Source organism: Temnothorax longispinosus, chromosome 6 (genome assembly GCF_030848805.1).
Source record: "Temnothorax longispinosus isolate EJ_2023e chromosome 6, Tlon_JGU_v1, whole genome shotgun sequence".
Taxonomy (NCBI): Eukaryota; Metazoa; Arthropoda; class Insecta; order Hymenoptera; family Formicidae; genus Temnothorax; species Temnothorax longispinosus.
This window is the reverse complement of record NC_092363.1, coordinates 22,342,465-22,363,506: the sequence shown is the minus strand read 5'-3', so window position 1 is coordinate 22,363,506 and position 21,042 is coordinate 22,342,465. Positions and strand designations below refer to the sequence as shown.

General features: G+C 30.3%; 5 protein-coding genes across 15 annotated transcripts in view; 4 read left to right on the top strand and 1 right to left on the bottom strand.

Moving 5' to 3' along the window:
• Positions 1-11,466, bottom strand: part of Nachralpha4 (nicotinic acetylcholine receptor alpha4) — a 255,707-nt gene extending 244,241 nt beyond the window's left edge. Inside the window, exons 1-2 of the mRNA XM_071781731.1 lie at positions 11,161-11,466; positions 10,552-11,054 (exon numbers count right to left, since the gene is read on the bottom strand). The gene's annotated coding sequence lies outside the window, so the exon portion shown is untranslated. The remainder of the gene's footprint in view (positions 1-10,551; positions 11,055-11,160) is intronic.
• On the top strand, positions 695-3,684 carry LOC139815097 (uncharacterized). 4 transcript variants are annotated; one of them, XM_071781743.1, is made up of 8 exons: positions 717-864; positions 1,103-1,189; positions 1,322-1,925; positions 2,238-2,337; positions 2,469-2,576; positions 2,709-2,864; positions 2,954-3,032; positions 3,139-3,684. In XM_071781743.1, the coding sequence occupies exons 2-7, from the start codon at positions 1,138-1,140 to the stop codon at positions 3,002-3,004; spliced, it is 1,071 nt and encodes a 356-aa protein (XP_071637844.1). In that variant the 5' UTR covers positions 717-864; positions 1,103-1,137; the 3' UTR covers positions 3,005-3,032; positions 3,139-3,684. The 4 variants fall into 4 exon arrangements, with proteins under 4 accessions (XP_071637843.1, XP_071637844.1, XP_071637842.1 ...); XM_071781741.1 differs by having other exon boundaries at positions 719-864; positions 1,103-1,925; XM_071781744.1 differs by lacking the exon at positions 717-864 and having other exon boundaries at positions 1,117-1,257.
• Positions 4,595-7,172, top strand: LOC139815095 (uncharacterized). 2 transcript variants are annotated; one of them, XM_071781737.1, is made up of 6 exons: positions 4,595-4,734; positions 5,153-5,992; positions 6,260-6,359; positions 6,612-6,719; positions 6,845-7,000; positions 7,096-7,172. In XM_071781737.1, the coding sequence occupies exons 2-6, from the start codon at positions 5,193-5,195 to the stop codon at positions 7,141-7,143; spliced, it is 1,212 nt and encodes a 403-aa protein (XP_071637838.1). In that variant the 5' UTR covers positions 4,595-4,734; positions 5,153-5,192; the 3' UTR covers positions 7,144-7,172. The 2 variants fall into 2 exon arrangements, with proteins under 2 accessions (XP_071637838.1, XP_071637839.1); XM_071781738.1 differs by lacking the exon at positions 4,595-4,734 and adding an exon at positions 4,771-4,894.
• Positions 7,269-15,225, top strand: LOC139815101 (uncharacterized). Of its 3 annotated transcripts, none has more exons than XM_071781751.1 (6): positions 7,269-10,243; positions 12,186-13,011; positions 13,156-13,255; positions 13,396-13,500; positions 14,359-14,517; positions 14,626-15,225. In XM_071781751.1, exons 2-6 carry the CDS (start codon positions 12,236-12,238, stop codon positions 14,674-14,676), a joined length of 1,191 nt encoding a protein of 396 aa, XP_071637852.1. In that variant the 5' UTR covers positions 7,269-10,243; positions 12,186-12,235; the 3' UTR covers positions 14,677-15,225. The 3 variants fall into 3 exon arrangements, with proteins under 3 accessions (XP_071637852.1, XP_071637851.1, XP_071637853.1); XM_071781750.1 differs by lacking the exon at positions 7,269-10,243 and adding an exon at positions 11,700-11,840 and having other exon boundaries at positions 14,626-15,224; XM_071781752.1 differs by lacking the exon at positions 7,269-10,243 and adding an exon at positions 11,856-11,876.
• Positions 15,226-15,839: 614 nt separating this feature from the next.
• On the top strand, positions 15,840-21,042 carry LOC139815094 (uncharacterized). 5 transcript variants are annotated; one of them, XM_071781733.1, is made up of 6 exons: positions 15,841-16,987; positions 17,420-17,519; positions 18,329-18,436; positions 19,522-19,677; positions 20,762-20,800; positions 20,919-21,042. In XM_071781733.1, exons 1-6 carry the CDS (start codon positions 16,206-16,208, stop codon positions 20,937-20,939), a joined length of 1,206 nt encoding a protein of 401 aa, XP_071637834.1. In that variant the 5' UTR covers positions 15,841-16,205; the 3' UTR covers positions 20,940-21,042. The 5 variants fall into 5 exon arrangements, 4 of the variants coding, with proteins under 4 accessions (XP_071637833.1, XP_071637834.1, XP_071637837.1 ...); XR_011732667.1 differs by lacking the exons at positions 20,762-20,800; positions 20,919-21,042 and adding exons at positions 19,777-19,899; positions 20,141-20,492 and having other exon boundaries at positions 15,846-16,987; XM_071781732.1 differs by lacking the exon at positions 20,919-21,042 and having other exon boundaries at positions 15,840-16,987; positions 20,762-20,862.

Sequence of the window (21,042 nt, the reverse complement as noted above, 5' to 3'; positions counted from 1 at the left end):
ATTACTCAAGTATAATATAATTTTTACATACCAAAACTGATTTGATGTGTAGTACAGCAAGACAATGCATTATAATAAAAAAATCAATTTACTGTTTAGACTGTGAACATCCATAAAAAATTGCAGGGCAAAATATCTTATAAAATAAAATTAATATTTCTACTTCAAATTAGTATATCAGATATATCACAATTTTTCATCGATGATATACGAGTAAAATACTGTCAAATACTGTGACTTTCCTGGACATTGCAGTGCAGCAATGATCAATAACGAGTAATAAGATAATGACTACTGCATGGCCTAGCGCTAATTACAAGGAATTTCACGGTTGCTTTCAGCTCTATATTTAAATGAAAGAAACTGCTTTCGGATATCGTATCAAACATTTGTAAACTATTTTATTATCTATGATAGTAGTACAAGAAGTCTCTTTTTGAATCAATATGTAGTAGTAGTAGTAGTAGTAGCAGCATCATCAAGTAATTAGCGAAATTATAGATAATAATTACTTTAGAATATTCTTGGAGACATTCTTGCGGTGAAAAATTGTATTTTACCATCGGATGACACCACGATATATTCATGAAAGACAAAGAGAAACAGAAATTCAAAAGGAATAATAAATTACTCAAATTATATGAGTGACTTATAATTATGGTAGGAATGCCACATGTGTCTTTCAGACACAAAATAGAGCGTATGTCAGCAAAGATAAATACAAGTCCAACGGCACATTCTCTTTTCATTCCTCTCTTTTCATCCATTGATGATTTTATGAAATGTGAACATGCTTTTTCAATAATGTTTGCTGACAGACGATAGCTATAAAGAAACATTAAGCTTCGAGCAAAACATCATTAAGTTAAGTATATTGATATTATTACTACAATTTCTTAAATTACTGACTTATTTGCAAACAACTTGCTAAAACTGATAGTGCATTTAATATAAGTATGGCACTTTACAATTTTGTAAGCTGTAATATTTAAAGCAATATATATAAATACGTAGTGTATAAATGAAATGATAAGTAAATAAAACTGCTCCATTAAACATTATCGACTCTCTCATTTTACACACGCTACATTCACTGTTCCAGAACAATTTGTTACGAAACAACGACATATCAAGAACATGGATTTCCGAAACGTGAATCCGCTAAATGTTCGGCTGAACTTGGTGTCAGGTAATTTATTACCAATGACCGCCGACGATTCGTCGTTTCCGATATTTTGGAAGATATACAGCGTTCTGGTATGGTTTCTCGAAATAGTGCAATTATGCGGGTTAGTCCCTGGGTTTATTTTTGTGCCAATAGAGAAGGTTCTAAAAGACGGTCTGGTAGCTCTTGTGATTACTATGGAAGTGATATCAGTAATCATAAGAATTCACACATGTAGAGGATTGGTGAAACAATTAATTCAAAAACTTAATGACATTATGCGCGTGGAGGACGAAATGATGAGGAGTATAGTGACAACGACCATAAAATCGATGGAGATTCCCCTTAAGTTTTACTGGTCGGCCGGCGTGCTGTCCATAGTACTGTGGAGTAGTTCACCGTTTGTAGTGGCCTTTCAAAAAAATTCCTTTTTCTATGTAGATTACAGGATGCCAGTTGTCTACTCAAAAGAGCCATTCACGACCGGTATCTTTGTGTTAGGAAGTGTCATCGTGCTCGTGAGCAGCGCATATATTTTTACAAAGAAAGTCAGCGCGGATAGCTACATAATAAATGTGATGTTGCTGATAACGGCACAATATAAATACACCGCGTTAAAACTATCGATGATATTTCAAGATAGATTTCTTCAAAGTGATGATCGTAGCGAATCTAATACAAAAGAATGTTATCCTAATGCAGATTATTACGCAGAAAAAGAAATGAAAGCCTTATGTCGGCATCATAATATGATCATTCAGTAAGTTTATTTTTTATTAATTCTCAAAAATGTTATAAGTATGAAAAACTTTTAATCTGAATTAAATCAGTTTTCAATATTTGTTTGATTTATTATATAATATCATTACATAATGTTTGATACTTTATATAAAACACATATAGTTCATACTAAATTATACAAGAAGTTACATTTCTTAAATATTTTATTGCAATATGTAATTTAAATTTGTTGTTATAGTTATTCTTTAATACTGATTCTTTAATAATGATTATTATTATTTTATCCTTCACTGTAACATCATATTGTCATATGTGATGTTTCTTGTTTCAGCATAATGATAATGCTAAGAAAACTATTGTCTTTAAATATCAGTTTAATATATGTGATAAGTGTTTTTCGATTCTGCGGGATTGCTATCATGCTGATTTCAGTGAGTAACAATCTCTAATACCAATTATTCTAGGAATATATTTGCTAAATCTATAAAAGACAGCATAATGTTATTGCATTTTATCAGTTAACATATATTATCGATGCGTTCTATATTTTGGTAAATTTTAGATACCATCCGTAACTTTGTGGGAAGTATTCTTGCATATTATGTACGCAATCGGTGGGGTCGTGCAGCTCTACATCCTTTGTTATTGTGTGCAACGGTTATTAGATGCGGTAGGCTTTGTTGCAATTAATACTTCTAAATAATATACACGTTACATGTAAAAAAGGATTAAACCGAGAAACGTTTGTAATTAATAAAAATGTTCTATGATATATATCATTTTCTCTCTATTTCCAATTTAGAGTACTGAAATAACGGATAATGCATTTCACGAAGGATGGTACCTATATGGAAGGTCCATAAAACGTACATTTATGTTTATGATAATGTCTAATAATTTAGATATTAAACTGTCAACGTTTGGAAAGTACAATTTATCTTTATCTTCATTTATAGCGGTGAGTCTTATGTACATTCCATTATATTTTATATTAGTATTCTTTTAATACTTTAAGATATTATTAAAAATTTTTATATAATATTTTAGATTTTAAATCAGTCATATTCAATCGCGCTTTTGCTATTAAAAACTACTTAAAAATGCGTTGTTGTATAGATTTTACAGAGTAAGTATACTTTTTATTATATATATAAACAAAATATAAAGAGAATTAAGAAACAAACTTGTAAGGCTTCTTTATGTTATTCTAAAGTACATAATTTTTGTTTCAGTAAAAATAATATTACAGTGCACAGTATAACGTTAAGCTTAGAAATTTATTAAAAATTTAAATTAACAATAAGAAAAATTAGTATAAAATGTAGATATCACTGTAATAGAGAATTTAGTAGAAATAAAAATACTTATTATTTATAACAAATATAAAACGTAAAGTTATTAAAATAGAAGTACAAAAGATTTATCAGAAATGGAAGAAAGGTAAAGAAAGAAGAGAAAAATACACGGAAGAAAGGAGAAATTAAGCTGAAGGAATTATTAGAACAGAAGCAGGGAGAAAAGAAAGAAAAGAAATAGAGAAGAAATAGTTAAGAAATTTGAGGAATGGAACAGAAGAAATATGAAAATTTTTAAATAAAAAAGAGAAAAAAAGAGTGGATGAAAGAATGAAACATAATGGAAAAGGTATGAAAAAAGCGTTTTATGGATTGTTAGCAATAAAGCAAAACAATAATAATAAAAATATTTGATAAATAATATAACGATAATATTCCAATATCTTTATGTTCTATAAATCAATAAAAATTTATACATTACTATTTACTGTTATAATTTTTAAATTTTCTGCAAAATAAAAAGGTAGACTAAAATAGCAACTGTAAGGAGCAAACATTTATGTTAAATTATTAATTTATGATAACATACTAATGCCTAAGATTTAATATAATTTATATTTTTATTTTATTACAATTTAAAACAAACAAGTAATTCTAAAGTAGTATAGCAAACTTTATTAAAAATATTTTTCAATTAAGTAGAGATAAGTGTTACCTTCAGTCGGACTGGATCTCGATCGCCTAATGATAATATTTTTGTGTAAATTTTGCTTTTCCAACACTTTTTGCAACAAATATTTTTAATGACATATATTTAAGTTAAGTAAAGACATTATTATTTTAACATATTTATCAAAATAGATTTGTTGTTTAGTGCAAATGAGAAATACACTATAATAAAAGAAAATTAATTTACTGTTCAGTCTGTGAACATCCGTAAAATTGCTGCGAAATAGTTTATAAAACAAAATTAGCATTTCCAGCACTTAAAATTGGCCTATATCAGATACATCACAATTTCTTGTCGATGACATACGAGTAAGATACTGTCAAATAGGTACTGTGACTTTTCTGGACTTTGCGGCGCATAGCATGGCACTGATCAATAATGAACAATAAGATAATGATCACTGTATGGTTTAGTGCTAATTACAAGGAATTTCACGGTTGCTTTCAGCTCTATGTTTATCAAAAATAAATAAGCCGCCTTAGGGAATCGTACCAATTATTCATAAACTATAATATCATTACTTATGATAGTAGTATAAGAAGACTCTTTCTGAGTCTCAATATGTAGCAGTAGTAAGTATCATCAAGTAGTTTGTGAAATTATAGATAATAATTACATTAGAATACTCTTGGACATTCTTGCGCTGAGAGATCATAGCTTGTCATCGTACGGCACCATGATATATTCACAAAGGACAAAGAGAAATAGAAATTCAAGAGGAATAATAAATCACTCGTATTTTGCGAATAACTTTCAATGCTGGTGGAAATGTCATACATTGTACAGTAGACATAAAAAGAAGCGTAAGTGAAACATAGTCGAATACAAATATAACGGCACATTTTCTGTTTATTTCTCACACTGATGATTTCATGAAGTGTATACGTGCTTTTTCAATAATGCTTGCTAACAGACGATAGCTGTGAAGAAACATTTTAGTTTTGAGCAAAATATTATTAATAAGTTAAGTACACTGTTGTTGTTGTCATTATTATTATTATTATTATTATATTAAATTATTATCTTATTTGCAGACAACTTGCTAAAATTTATATTTTTTGTACATTTCATATAAATACAGTATAAAAAATTTTTAGCGGCAATATTTGAAGCTAAATACGTGTAGTGTAAATTAAATCATAAATAAATAGAACCGCGGTTCTACCAAACATTTCCGACTCTTTTGTTTTACATATTCTACTTTTCCATTCTCTGTTCCAGTACAATTCGTTACGAAACAGTCATCAACGACATCAACGACATGGATTTCCAAAATGTGAATCCGCTAAATGTACGGCTGAACTTGGTGTCCGGCAATTTGTTACCAATGACCGCCGACAATTCGTCGTTTCCAATATTTTGGAAAATATATAGCGTTCTGGTATGGCTGCTCGAAATAGTGCAAACATGCGTGTTAGTTCCCGGGTGTATTTTTGTGCCGAAAGAAAAGGCTCTGAAAGATGGTCTAATCGGTATTGTGGTTACTATGGAAGTGGTATCTACAATCATACGAATTCACGCATGTAGAGGACTGGTGCAGCAATTAATTCAGAAACTGAATGACATTCTGAGCGTGGAGGACGAAATGATGAGGAGTATAGTGACAACGACTATAAAATCGATGGAGATTCCCCTTAAGTTTTACTGGTCGGCCGGCGTGACGTCCATAGTACTGTGGAGTAGTTCACCGTTTGTAGTGGCCTTTCAAAAAAATTTCTTTTTCTACGTAGATTACAGGATGCCAGTTGTCTACTCCAAAGAGCCATTCACGACCGGTATCTTTGTGTTTGGAAGTATCATCGTGCTGATGAGCAGCGCGTATATTTTTACGAAGAAAGTCGGCGTGGAAAGCTACGTAATAAATGTGATGTTGCTGATAACGGCACACTATAAATACACCGCATTAAAACTATCTATGATATTTCAAGATGGATTGCTTCAGAGTGATGATCATAGCGAATTTAATATAAAGAAATGTTATCTTAATGCAGAAGAAAAAATAAATTATTACGTAGAAGAAAAAATAAAAGCTTTATGTCGGCATCATAATGCGATCATTCAGTAAGATTACTTTTTAAATTTCTCAAAAATGTTATAAGTACCAAAAACCTTTAGTTTTAATTAAACCTGCTTTTAATATTTGTGTTGGTTTATAATGTTTGATATTTTATTTAAAAAATAAATAAGTGTTACTAAATTATACAAAAATTATTGCAATATGTATAATTTAAATTTATTATTTTATTATTATCTTATGATACAATGGTAATTGTTATTTTATCTTTTAGTATAGCATCTTATTATCGTATGTGGTGTTTTTTGTTTCAGCATAATGGTAATGCTAAGAAAACTACTGTCTTTAAATATCAGTTTAATATATTTAATAAACGTTTTTCGGTTCTGCTGTATTGCTATCATGATGATTTCAGTTAGTAACAATGTTTAATACTAATTTATACTCTTGGAATATGTGCTAAATCTATAAAGACAGCATAATGTTACTGCATCTTATCAGTTACTCAGGTAGAACAGCAAGTCACAATAATGTCAAAATGATAGCAAAATGACGATTTTTAGATTATTTTTCCATCATTTTTTATGTCATTTTGATGTCATTGCGATTTCCTGTTTTACTTGGATAGTATATTACCGATGCGTTCTATTTTTTGGTAAATTTTAGATACCATCAGTAACTTTGTGGGAAGGATTATCGGTTATACCGTACGCAGTCGGTGGGGTTGTGGAGCTCTATATACTATGTTATTGTGTGCAACAGTTACTAGATGCGGTAGGCTTTGTTGCACTACTTCTAAATAATGTACACGTTACATACAAAATGAGATTAAACTAAGAAATGTTTGTAATTAATAATGTTCTATGATATGTAGAATTTTCTCTCTATTTCTAATTTAGAGTGCTGAAATAACGGATAATGCATTTCACGAAGGATGGTACCAATATGGAAAGTCCATAAAACGTACATTTATGTTTATGATAATGTCTAATAATTTAGATATTAAACTGTCAACGTTTGGAAAGTACAATTTATCTTTATCTTCATTTATGGCGGTGAGCTTTATGTACATTTCATATCTCATTAACGTATCTAGTATTCTATTAATACTGTAACAGATATTATTACAAATTTTTGCATAATATTTTAGATTTTAAATCAGTCATATTCAATCGCGCTTTTGCTATTAAGAACTTAAGAAATGCGTTGTTGCACAGATTTTATACAGTAAGTATACTTCTTATTAAAATATAATGATTAGAAATGACGCTTGTGGGGCTACTTTCTGTTATCCTAAAGTACACAATTTTTGTTTCAGTAAAAATAATATTACAATGTACAATGTATCAAGCTTAGCAATTGATTAAGAATTTAAATAAACAGTAAGCAAATACTAGTATAAAATGTAGATTTCACTGTGACAGGTAATTGTGTAGAAATAAAAATTTTGATTATTTATAGCAATATAAAACTTTTGCAGCAGCATTCTTATATTTTAAAACAGCGGCCATATATTTTTAATTAATAACATTTTTTAATAAAAAGAGAAATTTCTTATATAATTAGTGCTTTTCTTTATAATATTTCTAAGAGAATTTATCATTGACAGAACATCTAATAGTGTAAATTAAATAATTATAATAACAATTCACGATAAAAATCAGCTTACGACAGACGAAGAATCGTGGAAAATTGCACAGATTGACATGGCGTCACGTTGTACGGATTTTAGATTTGTGGTTTTGAGGAAATCGATAATCTTAAATTAACTAATGTATTATAAGATAATCGTCGCTTCATAGCACATGATGATAATTATACGAGTAAACGCACAGTCGCTTTTGCCCAAAGAACAAAGGAAAATTTCTATTCCATTTTTTCTATAAATCGCCATTCATTATCGCGACATTTTTTACATTCATACGTATTCCTTTATATTCATACGTATATAGTGGACAACTCTTCTTTCTAATTTATTAGTTACCCAGTAAAGCGCTATGTTATTACCGATAATTCAACCGCGACGCGCCCCTCCTAATTATAGGACAAACTCTGATAATTACAAGGAAAGGAACTTGTTTCCGTTTTAAATACGCCGTCACATGACGATGACTAACATATGGATAAAAGACAGAAATAATACAAGAGGGCCACTTAATTGTTCAAGGTGCTTTTTAAATATCAACAGAAATGCATAGTATATTTTTATGGACAGAAATGAGTGTGTGTGCATCAATAGAAATAAGGTATACGAACTTATGAATTGTATGTACATGTTCCTCTAACACATAGTACTGAAAGTAGATCATTCATAAGACAAATGTGCACATTAAAGACAATTTTAGTTAAATTAAATTAAATTGTCTTTCTAAATTTTAAGAAATTTTAGCTTAAGAAGAAGCATTGCTAATTAAATTTAACTAAATAAGTTTTTTGACAATTTCAAGTACTAAAATAAAATAATATTACAAAATCTATATAAATTAAATCTTAATGTGTCCATGTTTACTGAATTTTATTTAATTCATGAACAGAATAAAACTGCATAAATAAGAAGAAATAGAAAGAATCAATCGAAACCTCAATTATTATGCTTTTTATTTTACAATTTCTGTTCATTTCCAATATATTGGAAGGTATACAGCTTCTTCGTGTGATTGTTCCACGTGGTTTACAAGGTTACATTAATCCCCGGTTGTAGTACTAAAAGTTAGTACCGAAAGCTAAAGCTTTTAACTATGGAGTTATATCGTCGGCGTTGGTCGTCATGACAGAAGCAGTTTTCGTAATTGCATGTGAAAGACTGAATTGTGAATTCTATTATGTGGATTTGAAAAATTCGGCCTTTTGTGCACCAAAGAACCATTCAGAGGCCACTAATCTATATATTTTTTTTTTCAAGAAAATCAGCGTCAATCGATGTCTATATAGCACACGTGATATCATTGGTAACGGCGCAGTATCAATACATTACTTTCAGACTTGTATCGACATTTCGCAACAATGAACAGCGAGATAACAGTAGTTCAGAAGATAATTCCAGAGTAGATTCTTCCACAGAGAAGGAGGTAAAATATTTTATGTCGGCAACATATCGAAGCTATATAAAGTAAAAGTGCATTATCTACAATTGATTAATAATATTGCAAATTGTCTAAAAATTTTGAATTATACACACATTTTATCTATAATATGTGTGTATAATATGGAATTCTATAACACAACATATAGGTAGATATATTCATTTACCTTTTGTAATATAATGGATATAAATGTATTGTGTTTTAGCCTAACATTAATGTTAAAGAAATTATTAGCTGTAAACGTCTCCTTCATATTATACGTGAATAACATTTTTCGTTTCTGCTTTCTTGGTGTCATGTTGACTACTGCGAGAGTAATGACTTATAACATCACTTTAAAAATACATTCGCACGATTATTTAAATATAATATATATAATGTTATTGGATCAGTTATGGGGTATAACAACGATGTTTATGATACTGTAGATATCAGCGTCTTTCATAGAAGAATTAATGGTAATAATCCGGCACGGATCCGGGTCAGTCATGCAGTTCTATATATTGTGTGCTTGTTTTCAAAGATTATCAAAAGCAGAAGATTTATTTTAATGTGTAACGTTAAGCATGATCAAGAGTGAAAGTTTATTAATAATTTTTAAATTAATGACAGAAATTAATTCTTTTTTTCAAGTCGTTACTCACAATCGCAATATTTATAAGCAAAATAATTATTATTATTAATTTTTTTAATCATGTTTCAATAGCCATGTTAACAAAAATATTTGTATTTAACTAAAAGTTATTGTATTATTATATATAATTATGAATAATTATAAATATAAAATTAATAAGTTGAGTATAATATAATTAAAAATTGTAAAATGTATAATTATATCGTTTTTGTTGAATATAGAGTACAGACATAACAGACGAAGCATATATTTTATGAAGACTGGAATCGACTCAGCCTTTAAAACGAGCTTTAAAACGTACATTCCTGATATGATGGCTGATATAATGGCTAGTATAATAATATGGATCTTAGAATTGCATTTATTGAAAATTTCAACTTATCTTTACCTTCATTTATGTCGGTAAGATATATGATCAATACGTGCTGTGTAATTAGTAATTTATTTTGTAAATAAAAGATAGTTTTCTATAATTTTCAAATATCTTTTTAGGTTTCATAAATCAATCATATTTATTTGCTCTTCTGATATTAAAAATGAAATAAAAATTGACGAAGGCAATGATATATATTCCTAAAATGGTAATTATATTATAAATACGAAAAATTCTTTTGCTTTTTATTAAAATTTGTGATTTTTATTGAAATTTTCATTTTAGCATAAAAATAATAACAAATAGCATTTAATATTATTTATCATTTAAAAATTAAAAAATTAGAGACTATAATTCGATATATGAATAATACTAGTTACAAAGATATATCTCTTTATATTTAGAAAAAATACAAGTTTATTTATGAATATGAGACATGTGTTTGCAATTTAATGGTGGACCCAAGGAAAATAGATTTGCAAGAAGTTGAGATAAAGAATATAAAACTTCACTTACGGACGTTCGATTTTACTAACGGATTTCCCACAATTGTTGGCACAGGCTCTCCGGCGACCGACGCCGTCCAAATTGGAGATAATTCCCGAGACATCAAGATACTAACAAACAATCCACTTAAATATACTAATTTACAATTGAACTCCTCAAAATTTACAATTAAGTTTCTCGAAATTTACAATTAACTTCTTGAAGGCCAACCGCACGCTTCAACAGACGGAAGGGAAATGTCTCTTCCCTTCTTCCTGATTGCTACGCGGTCCGTTTCCCCCTCGCTGGGTTCTCTGCTTGATAGAGATCGATATTATGAATCTTTCCACGCACGCGTCTCCGAAACTCGACGGCGCTTGCTAATACGCACGAAATTAAACGAACACCTAAGACACTAAACCACACAAACATACAGACACAAGGATTGAGAATTAACATTAAGCGTGAAGTTTTCGACAATTCTTCGAGGAGTAAAGCGTTGACATCGAGAGAAATCTTACTATCTCAATTTCCTGTCACACAACAAAAAAGGGAATTTTGATACTCGTCTTTACCTACTTCTTAAAAATTATCACTGATAGAACATCAAATAGTAATTAAATAAAAATAACAACTTACATTAAGGATCAGCTTGCAACCGATATAGAATCGTTAAATATTGTACAGACTGGTCGGAGTACTTTGCGCGTGTCAGGCAAGATCATTTTGTGCGTATTTTAGATTTTGTGAGTCTGTGAGAATTCCGCAGCATTCTTGGACTGACAATGTACCATAAGATAATAGTCGCTTTATAGCGCATTAATAAAATTGCTAAGTAAGATCACAGTCGCGTTCGACAATGAATATATATAGTGAGACCTATATTCTCTATAAATCGTCATTTATATCGTCATTTACAAACTGTTTCTTTACAAACTTCTATACAATATTTCGTACATATCATAAATATCGTCTTTCTAAATAAACAGCTACCCAGCACCCTACGTTATTATCGATAATTCATATCCGCCATGCACCCCTCCAATTATAGGACAAACTCTGATTACAAGGAAAGAAACTTGTTTCCGCTTCAAATATACTGTCACGTGAAGATGAATAATATATAGATAAATGATAGAAATAATACAAAGGGGGCTACGAAATTGTTCGAAGTGTGCATTAGTATAATTTTATCGTCAAATATCGTCAGAAATACTTCGCATACCTACTTCTAGACAGAAAGGACGCGTGGATCAATGTGAAACAAAGATAAGATACTCGCACTGTGAATTGTCATATTTCCCTAACGTATACTGAAGGTAGTTCCTCTATAAGACAGTATATTAAAAACAACTGTAACTAAAAACTATCGTTCTTTACTTTAAAAAACTTTAGTTTAAATAGAAATATTATTGCTAATTAAATATAATAGTAAAGGTTCATAAGATTAGAAGGCTCCTTGTTATTGCTAATTAAGTTTTTTCATAATTTTAAGTAAAATACCTCTTGTAACATTAAAATAATATTACGAAATCTGAATTAAGTCTTAATCTGGCTACTTTTAGTGAGTTTTATTTGATGCATAGACGCGAAAAAAAATGCATAAATAAGAAATAGAATGGATTATTCAACGTCTCACAATTATTACACTTTTTACTTTACAGAACAATTTCTACGCGTTATAAAGTTCTCGCGATACCGAGTTAATGCAGCAATGGACTTCCAAAGCGTAAATCCCTTAAACGTTCGGTTAAACTTGCTTTCGGGCAATCTGCTACCGATGACCAACAATTCGTCGTTTCCAACATTCTGGAGGATATACAGCGCTTGCGTGTGGTTGTTCGAACTGTTTTACGTAGTCACATTAATCCTCGGTTGCTTCTTCGTGCCGATAGAGAAAACAATGAATGATGGAATAATTGTCTTGATCGTCATAGCAGAAGCAAACTTCGTAATCATGCGAATATTCTCGCAGACAGCACTAGTACAGCAACTGATAGGAAAACTGAATGATACATTGAACATTGGAGACGAGAACATGAGGAATATCGTAATAACGAATATAAAACCTATGGAGACTCCATTCAAATTTTACTTAGTGATCGGCACGTTTTCCACTTCCTTCTGGTTCTGCATGTCGCTTCCGTTGATTTTTGAAAAAAATCAATTTTACTACTCGGATTTTAAAGCACCGGGCGTTTATTCCAAGGAGCCATTTTCCGTCGATATTTATCTGATCGGTACCATGATAATATTGATCAACAATATATATATTTTTGTAAAGAAGGTCAGCGTGGATGTTTATATTACGCATTTGATATCATTGATAACGGCGCAGTATCAATACATTGGTTCGAGGTTTGTATTGGCATTTCGAAATTGTAGCCAACAAGCAGATAACTGCAATGTTCTAGAAAGTAATTTTAGGGTAGATTCGTCTATAGAGAAGGAGATAAAGGATTTATGTTGGCAACACAACAATATGGTGTAGTAAGTGCATTTAAGTAACTAATATAAAATTCTATTTTATTACAAGTAATGTAATATGGCATTCTATAATATATCAATACATTAATACTCTCTGTACTAACATTTTATATAATATTGTGGATATAGATGCATTCTCTGTTTCAGCATAACGTTAATGGTAAAGAAATTACTATCTGTAAATATCGTCATTATGTATGTGAATAATGTTTTTCGATTCTGCTTTCTTGGTGTCATGTTGAGTAGAGTGAGTAATAATTTATGACATCAGTTACTTTAGAAATGCGTTCGCAATTATACAGATATAAGTAACAAGCACTGCTCCTATTGAATTATTTCAAATTACTATCAGTTATAGTTATAGCAGCGATGTTTGTCAAACCTCAGATATCGGCGTCTGTCTTGGAAGGTTCTATGGTCTTTATGTACGGATCCGGCTCAATAACGCAGTTCTATATATTGTGTAATTGTTTTCAGAAATTATCAGAAGCAGTAAGATTTATTTTAATATATATCATTATTCATTACATTTATTCAAGAGTAAAAGTTTCTTAATAATTTTTAAATTGGTGGTAGAATTTAATTCTCTTTTTTGTTGTTAAATGACTTATAGATACTCGCTATATTTATGAGCAAGTTAAATAGCTAATAATCTTTTTAACCATGACTATGTTTACATAGCGGCTTATAATCCGGTTTAATTAACTACCGTATACATATACCATCCAATCCAAAATTTTTCTTCTTTTGATCATAATAATCATTTAGATATGAGCCTTTTTTGATACTTAAATTACAACTTTTAATATATATATATGTATAATAGAGGTTGCGAAAAGTAAGGTCAACTAACTAGAAGGAGGTGAAAGAAAAGCCTGAGTAGAATAAAAAATGTACATAAACTTTTGTTGTATTTGCTATGGTTTAGTAAATATAGCTAGTACTTAATTCAAAATAGTACTTCAAAGCGATGCCTTTCTTATTTACGGAATATGAAGACATTTATGGGTGCTTGATTTGAGAAATTATTCAAACTTTAACTTGCAATATTTCGCTTAATATTAAAGATATCCAAAAACTGTAATGTTTAGAGTACCAAAATAGGTTCATATTTAAATAATTGTCAGAATCAAAAGAAGAAGAATTTTGGATTGGATAGTGTAAGGCAGTTATTAAACCAGATTATAAGCCGATGTGTAAACGTAGTCCGTGTTTAATTAGAAATGTTAAAAAAAAAAAATATTTTATTTAAGTAAAAAATATGTCCAATTATGAACATAAATTATTAAATTGAGCATATTCTACAATTGAAAATTATAAAATGTATTATTTTGTTTGTATCAAATTTAGACTTCAGACATGACAGATAAAGCATTTCACGAAGACTGGTATCGATTCAATTTTTCCGTAAAACGTATATTCATGATGGTGATAATGGCTAGTAACAATATGGATCTTAGAATTTCATTATTTAAAAACTTCAACTTATCTTTACCTTCATTCATGTCGGTAAGATTTATGAATAATGTGTGCTATAAATTTATTATAGCTTATTTTATCAGTATTTAAAAAAATAATAGGTAGTGTTGTATAATTTTTGTTCAAATATCTTTTTAGGTTTTAAATCAATCATATTCTATTGCCCTTCTGTTATTAAGAATGCAATAAGAAATGACAAAGACAATAATATATATTTCTGAAATATATAGTAACTATTATTGTTATGTTATAAGAAAAGAAAAATTGATACTTTCCGTAACAACTTTTCGCTTGCTATACCAAGTGGAAAGTATCAATTTTCTTCCCCAGGGAGGAAAGTAAGCCCTGGCGTGAAATTGGCCACTTTCGCCCCTCTCTAAGCATGGAAGTTAAACATTTCCGTAAAAGTGTTGTGAAAAATATCGTGTGCACCTCGGATCGAAAGCTTTTTTTCGAGGAAAAACGCTACTTTCTCCCCTTGGTGCACAATATACTATTAATGTTTATCACTTGTAAATTAAAAAATTAATAGTTAAATCAGAATATCATATCAAAATAAAAGTAATATTTGTTGCAAAGCTATGTTTTTTTATTATAGAATTTAGGAAAAATAAAAGTTTCTTTATCAACATAGAAAATGTGTTTTTACAATGTATTATAATATTTTTATGTGACATAATATTTAATATGCGGTTAATGATAAAATTATAACATTTTATAAAGAAACCAATTCTTATATATCTCTCAAAAATCTACTGTCTTTAATAGTAGATACAGTTTACTATAGCATTTATAGGTTTGCAAAGTTAAACGTAATATTTAATTTGTATCTATTTATGTAACAGCAATATCTGTATTAAATTTAGTATAATAATTATCGTTATATTAAAATATATTGTCACAATATATTAAAAACTTCTACTTTTTAATTTTCCTACGGTCTTTTTATTAAAATCAAAAATTGAGGACGAACCTGAAGTATCAGCTTGTAGGATATGAGGATTTAATTCGTAGATAAACCTCCTTTGAAATGTTTGCAGTAGTATTTCGCAGTATTAAACCAGGTTAATCTATAGTCTCAAGTTGACGAAGTTCACGTTGAGACATGGTCAGGTTTCGATACTTCGCAACGAAGTCGACGAAGTGCTATAAGATAATCGTTCCTTCACAGTAATGATAATTAAAAGGAAGTTTACAGTCACATGCATCTCTCTACAATAAACATAATGAAAAAAGATCATACTGTTATAAATATTCATATATTATTGCAACATTTAGCCATAAACTTTTTCATTTGCCTGCGACAATATCTCTCTAAGTCTTTATTCGAGAAAATATTATTGATGTCTCGCTTAATTGCGACTGAAAGTAACAGAATATCTTCTTGTCTCTTTGTACGATAACGTATAATATACTAATGACAGCCCAGCAGAAAAGTAGTGATCGAAGGGGACTAATGAATAGCCATAGATCCATGATCGTCTGAGAGCGACTTTCAAAATGCTACAGAAATTCGACGTATAAATCGAAAAGAAGTGTGCGCGCGATGATAAGATCATAATATGGACGAACAGCTTCTATGTTGTCCCTTCTATATTGTGCCGATTTAGTATTAAACATATAGTGGCAGTCGTACGTAAACTATATCCAAATATCACGAATATTTAAAACGAAAGCCCATTGTCTAACTTTTATCACAAAAAAGAATTGCCGAGAATATGGATTTTCAAAACGTTAATCCCCTGAACGTTCGCTTAAACGTTCTCTCGGGCAACTTGCTGCCCTTGAAACCAGGTGACTCGCGATTTCCTACAACATGGAGGGTATACAGCGTATTGGTGTGGCTAATTGAAATAGTTCTAACAATCGTGTTAATTCCCGGACTGATCCTGGTATCACGGGAAAAAGCGATGAACGATGGCACAATTCTCTGTGTAGTTACTGTAGATGTGTTTTTTATGACCGCGCGGATTCACTCGCGCAGGCAGCTGGTGAATCGACTGATTCGGAAACTGAACGACACTTTACGCTTTGCGGACGAGACTATGAAGAACGTTGTGACAACGACTCTGCAGCCTATGGAGAATCCGCTCAAGTTTTACTGGCTGTCTGGCTGGTTGGGTGTCTTCGTGTGGGCCTGCTTACCATTTCTGTTGATCTTCAAAGAGGTTTCCTTCTCTTACGAGAACTACAGGACGCCAGCAGTCTTCTCCAAACAGCCCTTCTCGTTTGAAGTCTTCTTACTGGGCAACATCCTTCTACTGATCGGTAACATGTACATTTTTGTAAAAAAAGTCAGCTTGGATGTTTATATGATACATCTTGTACTACTGATAACGGCGCAGTATCGATTTATCTCTACAAAACTCGCGACAATATTTCGAGACGGAAACCCGCTAAGTTACTTCGATGAATCTCGTCAAAAGTACTGCTCCGGAATAGATCGATGGGTGGAGAAAGAAATGATAGCGTTATGTCGACATCACAACACTGTCGTTCAGTAAGTAATTTTGCTAAAACGTACTTATTGCTTAAGAGAAAATACTTATAAGAATGCATTGACAATGGCCAATTATTAAAGGAATTTTAAACCCAAAAATTGACTTGAAATTTTCTTCTCTCTTAATTTTTATTTTAAAAAATCAGATTGCACTTTTATGTAGCTTTATGTTTAATTGTGTTATTATTTTGTCACATATTTTAATAATTTAAAATTAAATGTGTAATCAAATGTATTAATAATGAAGTAATTTGTGACATAATAATAAGTAAGACAAAAATGTTTCTCGTGTGCCATCTCGAAAGTTGAGCAGTACAAGAAATAAAGATTTGGCGGATTAATAACATTTCTATATTTAAACTAAATTCTAAATATAGAATATTAATAGAATATTTTATGATATATCTTATGTATACGAGAGCTTTGTTTTAGCTTATCATCTATGTTAAAGAAATTACTGTCTTTGAACTTCAGTATGATCTATGTGATCAGCGTCTTACGGTTTTGTTTTATCGGTATCAAGTTGAGTATAGTAAGTAAACAAATGCTAATTACTCAATTAATGATTCTATTAATGTTGACAGTTAATATATAAGTGCATTATAGACAATTGTTATCGGTTGATATAAATATGTATAATGGGGCATTCTTTTTTTGTCAAATCGGACACCCCCCCCCCCGTCCAAAAATGGGGGCAACCGAATTTCTTTTAGGGCTCATTTTATAGCTATATGCATGTACTTTTGTTTTAACTCTAGCCTTTTTGAAAAACCAATATGGCGGCCAAAAACTGGGAAAACTGAACTTTAAAAAAAGCAAAATCGTTCATTAGAGCGTACTAAAGCGGTTGTTTTTTTATGAAATCCAGTGGTTACAGTGTTTTCTCCGTCCCTGGTAACGAATTTGTACTAAAACTATCAAATTTCAAAATAGCGGTATTTAAATGGCGGCCAAATGCCAAGAAAATGGTAGAAAATGATGATATTATTAACTGAGACTTATATACTGTTCATGAAGAAAACACTGTACCACTGGATTTCATAAAAAAAGCAATTGCTTTAGTACGCTCTAATGAGCGATATTGCTTTTTAAAGTTCAGTTTCCCCAGGTTTTGGCTGCCATATTGGGTCCGCCATATTAGTTTTTCAAAAAAGCCAGAGTTTAAACGAAAGTACATGCATATAGCTATAAAATGAGCCCTAAAAGAAATTTTTCGGTTGCCCCCAATTTTGGACAGGGGGGGTGTCCGATTTGACAAAGAATGCCCATTGCCCCGTATATATATAATTTATTTATTTATAAATTATATTATATAAATGATATATTTTTACATGTCTTCAGGTACCATCAACAAATTTGCCAGAAGCTCTCTCGATTATCATGTTTGCGTGTGGCTCAATAGTGCAATTATACTTGTTGTGTTCTTGCGTTCAACAATTGCTAGATGCGGTAAGTTGTAATATAATATTTACAAAACTTATTTTTCTCATAGTAAGTTTTTAAAATTATAACTATATTCATTTATACATTGATTTATTCATTTATACATTAACCTTCCGCCGGCGTCGCCCACTCCACCGATCCTCCGCCGATTCTTCGCCGATCCTCCGCCAACTCTCCGCTGGCCTGCGTTCACTCCACTAATCTTCCGTCAATTCTCCGCCGACCCTTCGCCGGCTGGCGTCTTCATTTATTTTTTATTATTAAAATTAAATTTAGAAAAAAAGCTTTTTAGTATAGACCTCTACCTAATCCCTTTTTCCTCTTACTTTTTTGATCGTAGACGGTTTTTTTTTACTTTAAGTTATATTTTTCTCTCTAAAATCTCTATATATATAGAGATACATATTTATTTTGCCCGCGCATTGCGCGGATGTACCCTCGATCCGCTGACCCGCCACTTTTGGCTCACTTTCATTTTTTGGCTTTTAACAATGTTTTTCTAATGCTTTTTTTCCCTCTTGGTCTTTTTTCGTTTCGCATTAGTAGAAATTTTCCCAATTGAGCTTCTTTTTTTGGAAGGCATATTAATATATAAATTATAAACCTAACTGGAAAGTAAGAAATGTAATATCTGCAATGCTTAATAATTTCTAGAAAACAATTTTCAATCTGTCAAAAATATTTTAATTCAAGATATATAATTTAACAATTTTGTATGGGGGCCCCTTGTCCCTGGGCTCAGATCCCTTCCCAAAACCCTCTACAGGGGTCTAAGTTAGAGTATCATGAGATAGTATACCAAATTTGGTTGTTGTAATTTAAAAACTGTAGATTTACATAGCGGACAAACATACATACATACATACATACATTCATTTATATATATATATATATATATATTAGAGATTACTAATTCTATTCTTTTCTCATCTATCTTTGTACATTTAAAAAAATAATTGTCCAAATATACATATATTTAATTTGTGACTCTTAAGTTTTGATCTAAATATTGCATGCAGCAACACTATTTATGAACAATAATTAGTAATTATATGAATTAATTATTTATTATTTTTGTATGTTTCATTTAGAGTCAGCAAATGACGAATATAGCATTTCACGAAAAGTGGTACCAGTTTGGACCATCTGTGCAACGTACATTCATGTTGATGATAATAAGTAACAATTTAGAGTGCAAGCTCTCGACGTGCAAGAAATTTAATTTGTCTCTACCCTCATTTATGACGGTGAGAGTTAATGTATTTTCTATATTTTTACCAGTAATAATATTATATTAGAATTTTATGTCTGTGTGTTTCTCCAAATTTCTTCTGGCAATCTTTTAGATCTTAAATCAATCGTATTCGATTGCTCTTCTTCTCTTACGAGTACATGAATAGTAATGAAGGATATATAGATTACTTAAATGCGGCATTTCTGAAATCAAAACTTTATTTTTGAAACTAATGGTAATAAATTTGTGGCTAATTTAATTAAAATTAGTAATTATATTAGAAATATCTGTAAATATTATTATAATGTAATTTCACAAAAATAACATTAAAAAAAGATCAAAATAGAGAAATTAAAAACAACACATCACAAATTAAATATTTTAACGATTTATGTATTTAAATAAATCTATACAGGAATTAGTTGCACTTTTGTGTATGAGTTATTTATAATCACACATTTAACTTTTTGTTTTAGAAATCATTCTTCTCATAGATCATCTGATATGAAGAAAATTTACTTTAAAATACTCACTTCAAAATGTTATGTAAAATGATATTGATACATCCAAATCTAGTTTAGCACGTTGTAGATTAATGCGTATTTTTCCGTTGATGGGATTCATATTAGACATATTAAAATTCTTCGATTCTCTGAAATTTCACTGCTCTACAATTCTACAATAATCGACAAGGAATTATATTGCTTCTTCACATTGCAATGCAAATTACAACAAAATCCATAAATACCTAATACATATCATACTGTAGTAAACTTAATGAGGAAGATAAGGATAATTATTGCTGCAATAAACTCTTATTACAACATTTATTGATGAACTTCTTCATTACTTAGCTATATAAAGAGTAGAAAATTATTGTTTAATGAGAGACATATTGCAATAATTAATCTAGGCAATGACCATAGAAATCGTCAATAATTAAAAAAAAAAACAAAATATAACTAATATGTACGTACAACGTCGCACAATATATTAATAACAATCAGAAGAAAGTATAATAGATTTCCGAAAATTGATAATGACTTACCAACAATTTTTTCATTCGATAATTAAACTGTTCATTTTCTTTTCGATAGAAAACAACATGCGCGCGACGATGGCATGCAAATAAAGAAGTAAGTACGTTTAATACTAAAGGTAGCTATTTGTCTTAAGAACTAGTTATACTAACTTTGGCCATTAAGTGTCATTATAAACTTCTTTTCCCTCTGTATTTAAAGAGAAAATTTTCAGAAAGATGTCTTTAGGAATTAGTCGACTAAACCAGTCAATTTTTTCCAAATTAACCATAATGACGTACACTTGTCCGGCATGAGCAAACGCTTCAATTTCGATCACACTCAGTTTTAAACTCACG

Bases quoted from the DNA above. Each gene is read 5' to 3' on its own strand.
- LOC139815101 (XM_071781751.1), top strand. From the start codon at position 12,236: ATGGACTTCCAAAGCGTAAATCCCTTAAACGTTCGGTTAAACTTGCTT. The intron at 13,256-13,395 runs GTGAGTAATAAT...GTCAAACCTCAG, and splicing joins TTGGTGTCATGTTGAGTAGA to ATATCGGCGTCTGTCTTGGA. The intron at 14,518-14,625 runs GTAAGATTTATG...ATATCTTTTTAG, and splicing joins CTTTACCTTCATTCATGTCG to GTTTTAAATCAATCATATTC.
- LOC139815097 (XM_071781741.1), top strand. From the start codon at position 1,138: ATGGATTTCCGAAACGTGAATCCGCTAAATGTTCGGCTGAACTTGGTG. The intron at 1,926-2,237 runs GTAAGTTTATTT...TTCTTGTTTCAG, and splicing joins CATCATAATATGATCATTCA to CATAATGATAATGCTAAGAA. The intron at 2,577-2,708 runs GTAGGCTTTGTT...TTTCCAATTTAG, and splicing joins TGCAACGGTTATTAGATGCG to AGTACTGAAATAACGGATAA.
- LOC139815095 (XM_071781737.1), top strand. From the start codon at position 5,193: ATGGATTTCCAAAATGTGAATCCGCTAAATGTACGGCTGAACTTGGTG. The intron at 5,993-6,259 runs GTAAGATTACTT...TTTTTGTTTCAG, and splicing joins CATCATAATGCGATCATTCA to CATAATGGTAATGCTAAGAA. The intron at 6,720-6,844 runs GTAGGCTTTGTT...TTTCTAATTTAG, and splicing joins TGCAACAGTTACTAGATGCG to AGTGCTGAAATAACGGATAA.
- LOC139815094 (XM_071781732.1), top strand. From the start codon at position 16,206: ATGGATTTTCAAAACGTTAATCCCCTGAACGTTCGCTTAAACGTTCTC. The intron at 17,520-18,328 runs GTAAGTAAACAA...ACATGTCTTCAG, and splicing joins TCGGTATCAAGTTGAGTATA to GTACCATCAACAAATTTGCC. The intron at 19,678-20,761 runs GTGAGAGTTAAT...TCTTTTCGATAG, and splicing joins CTCTACCCTCATTTATGACG to AAAACAACATGCGCGCGACG.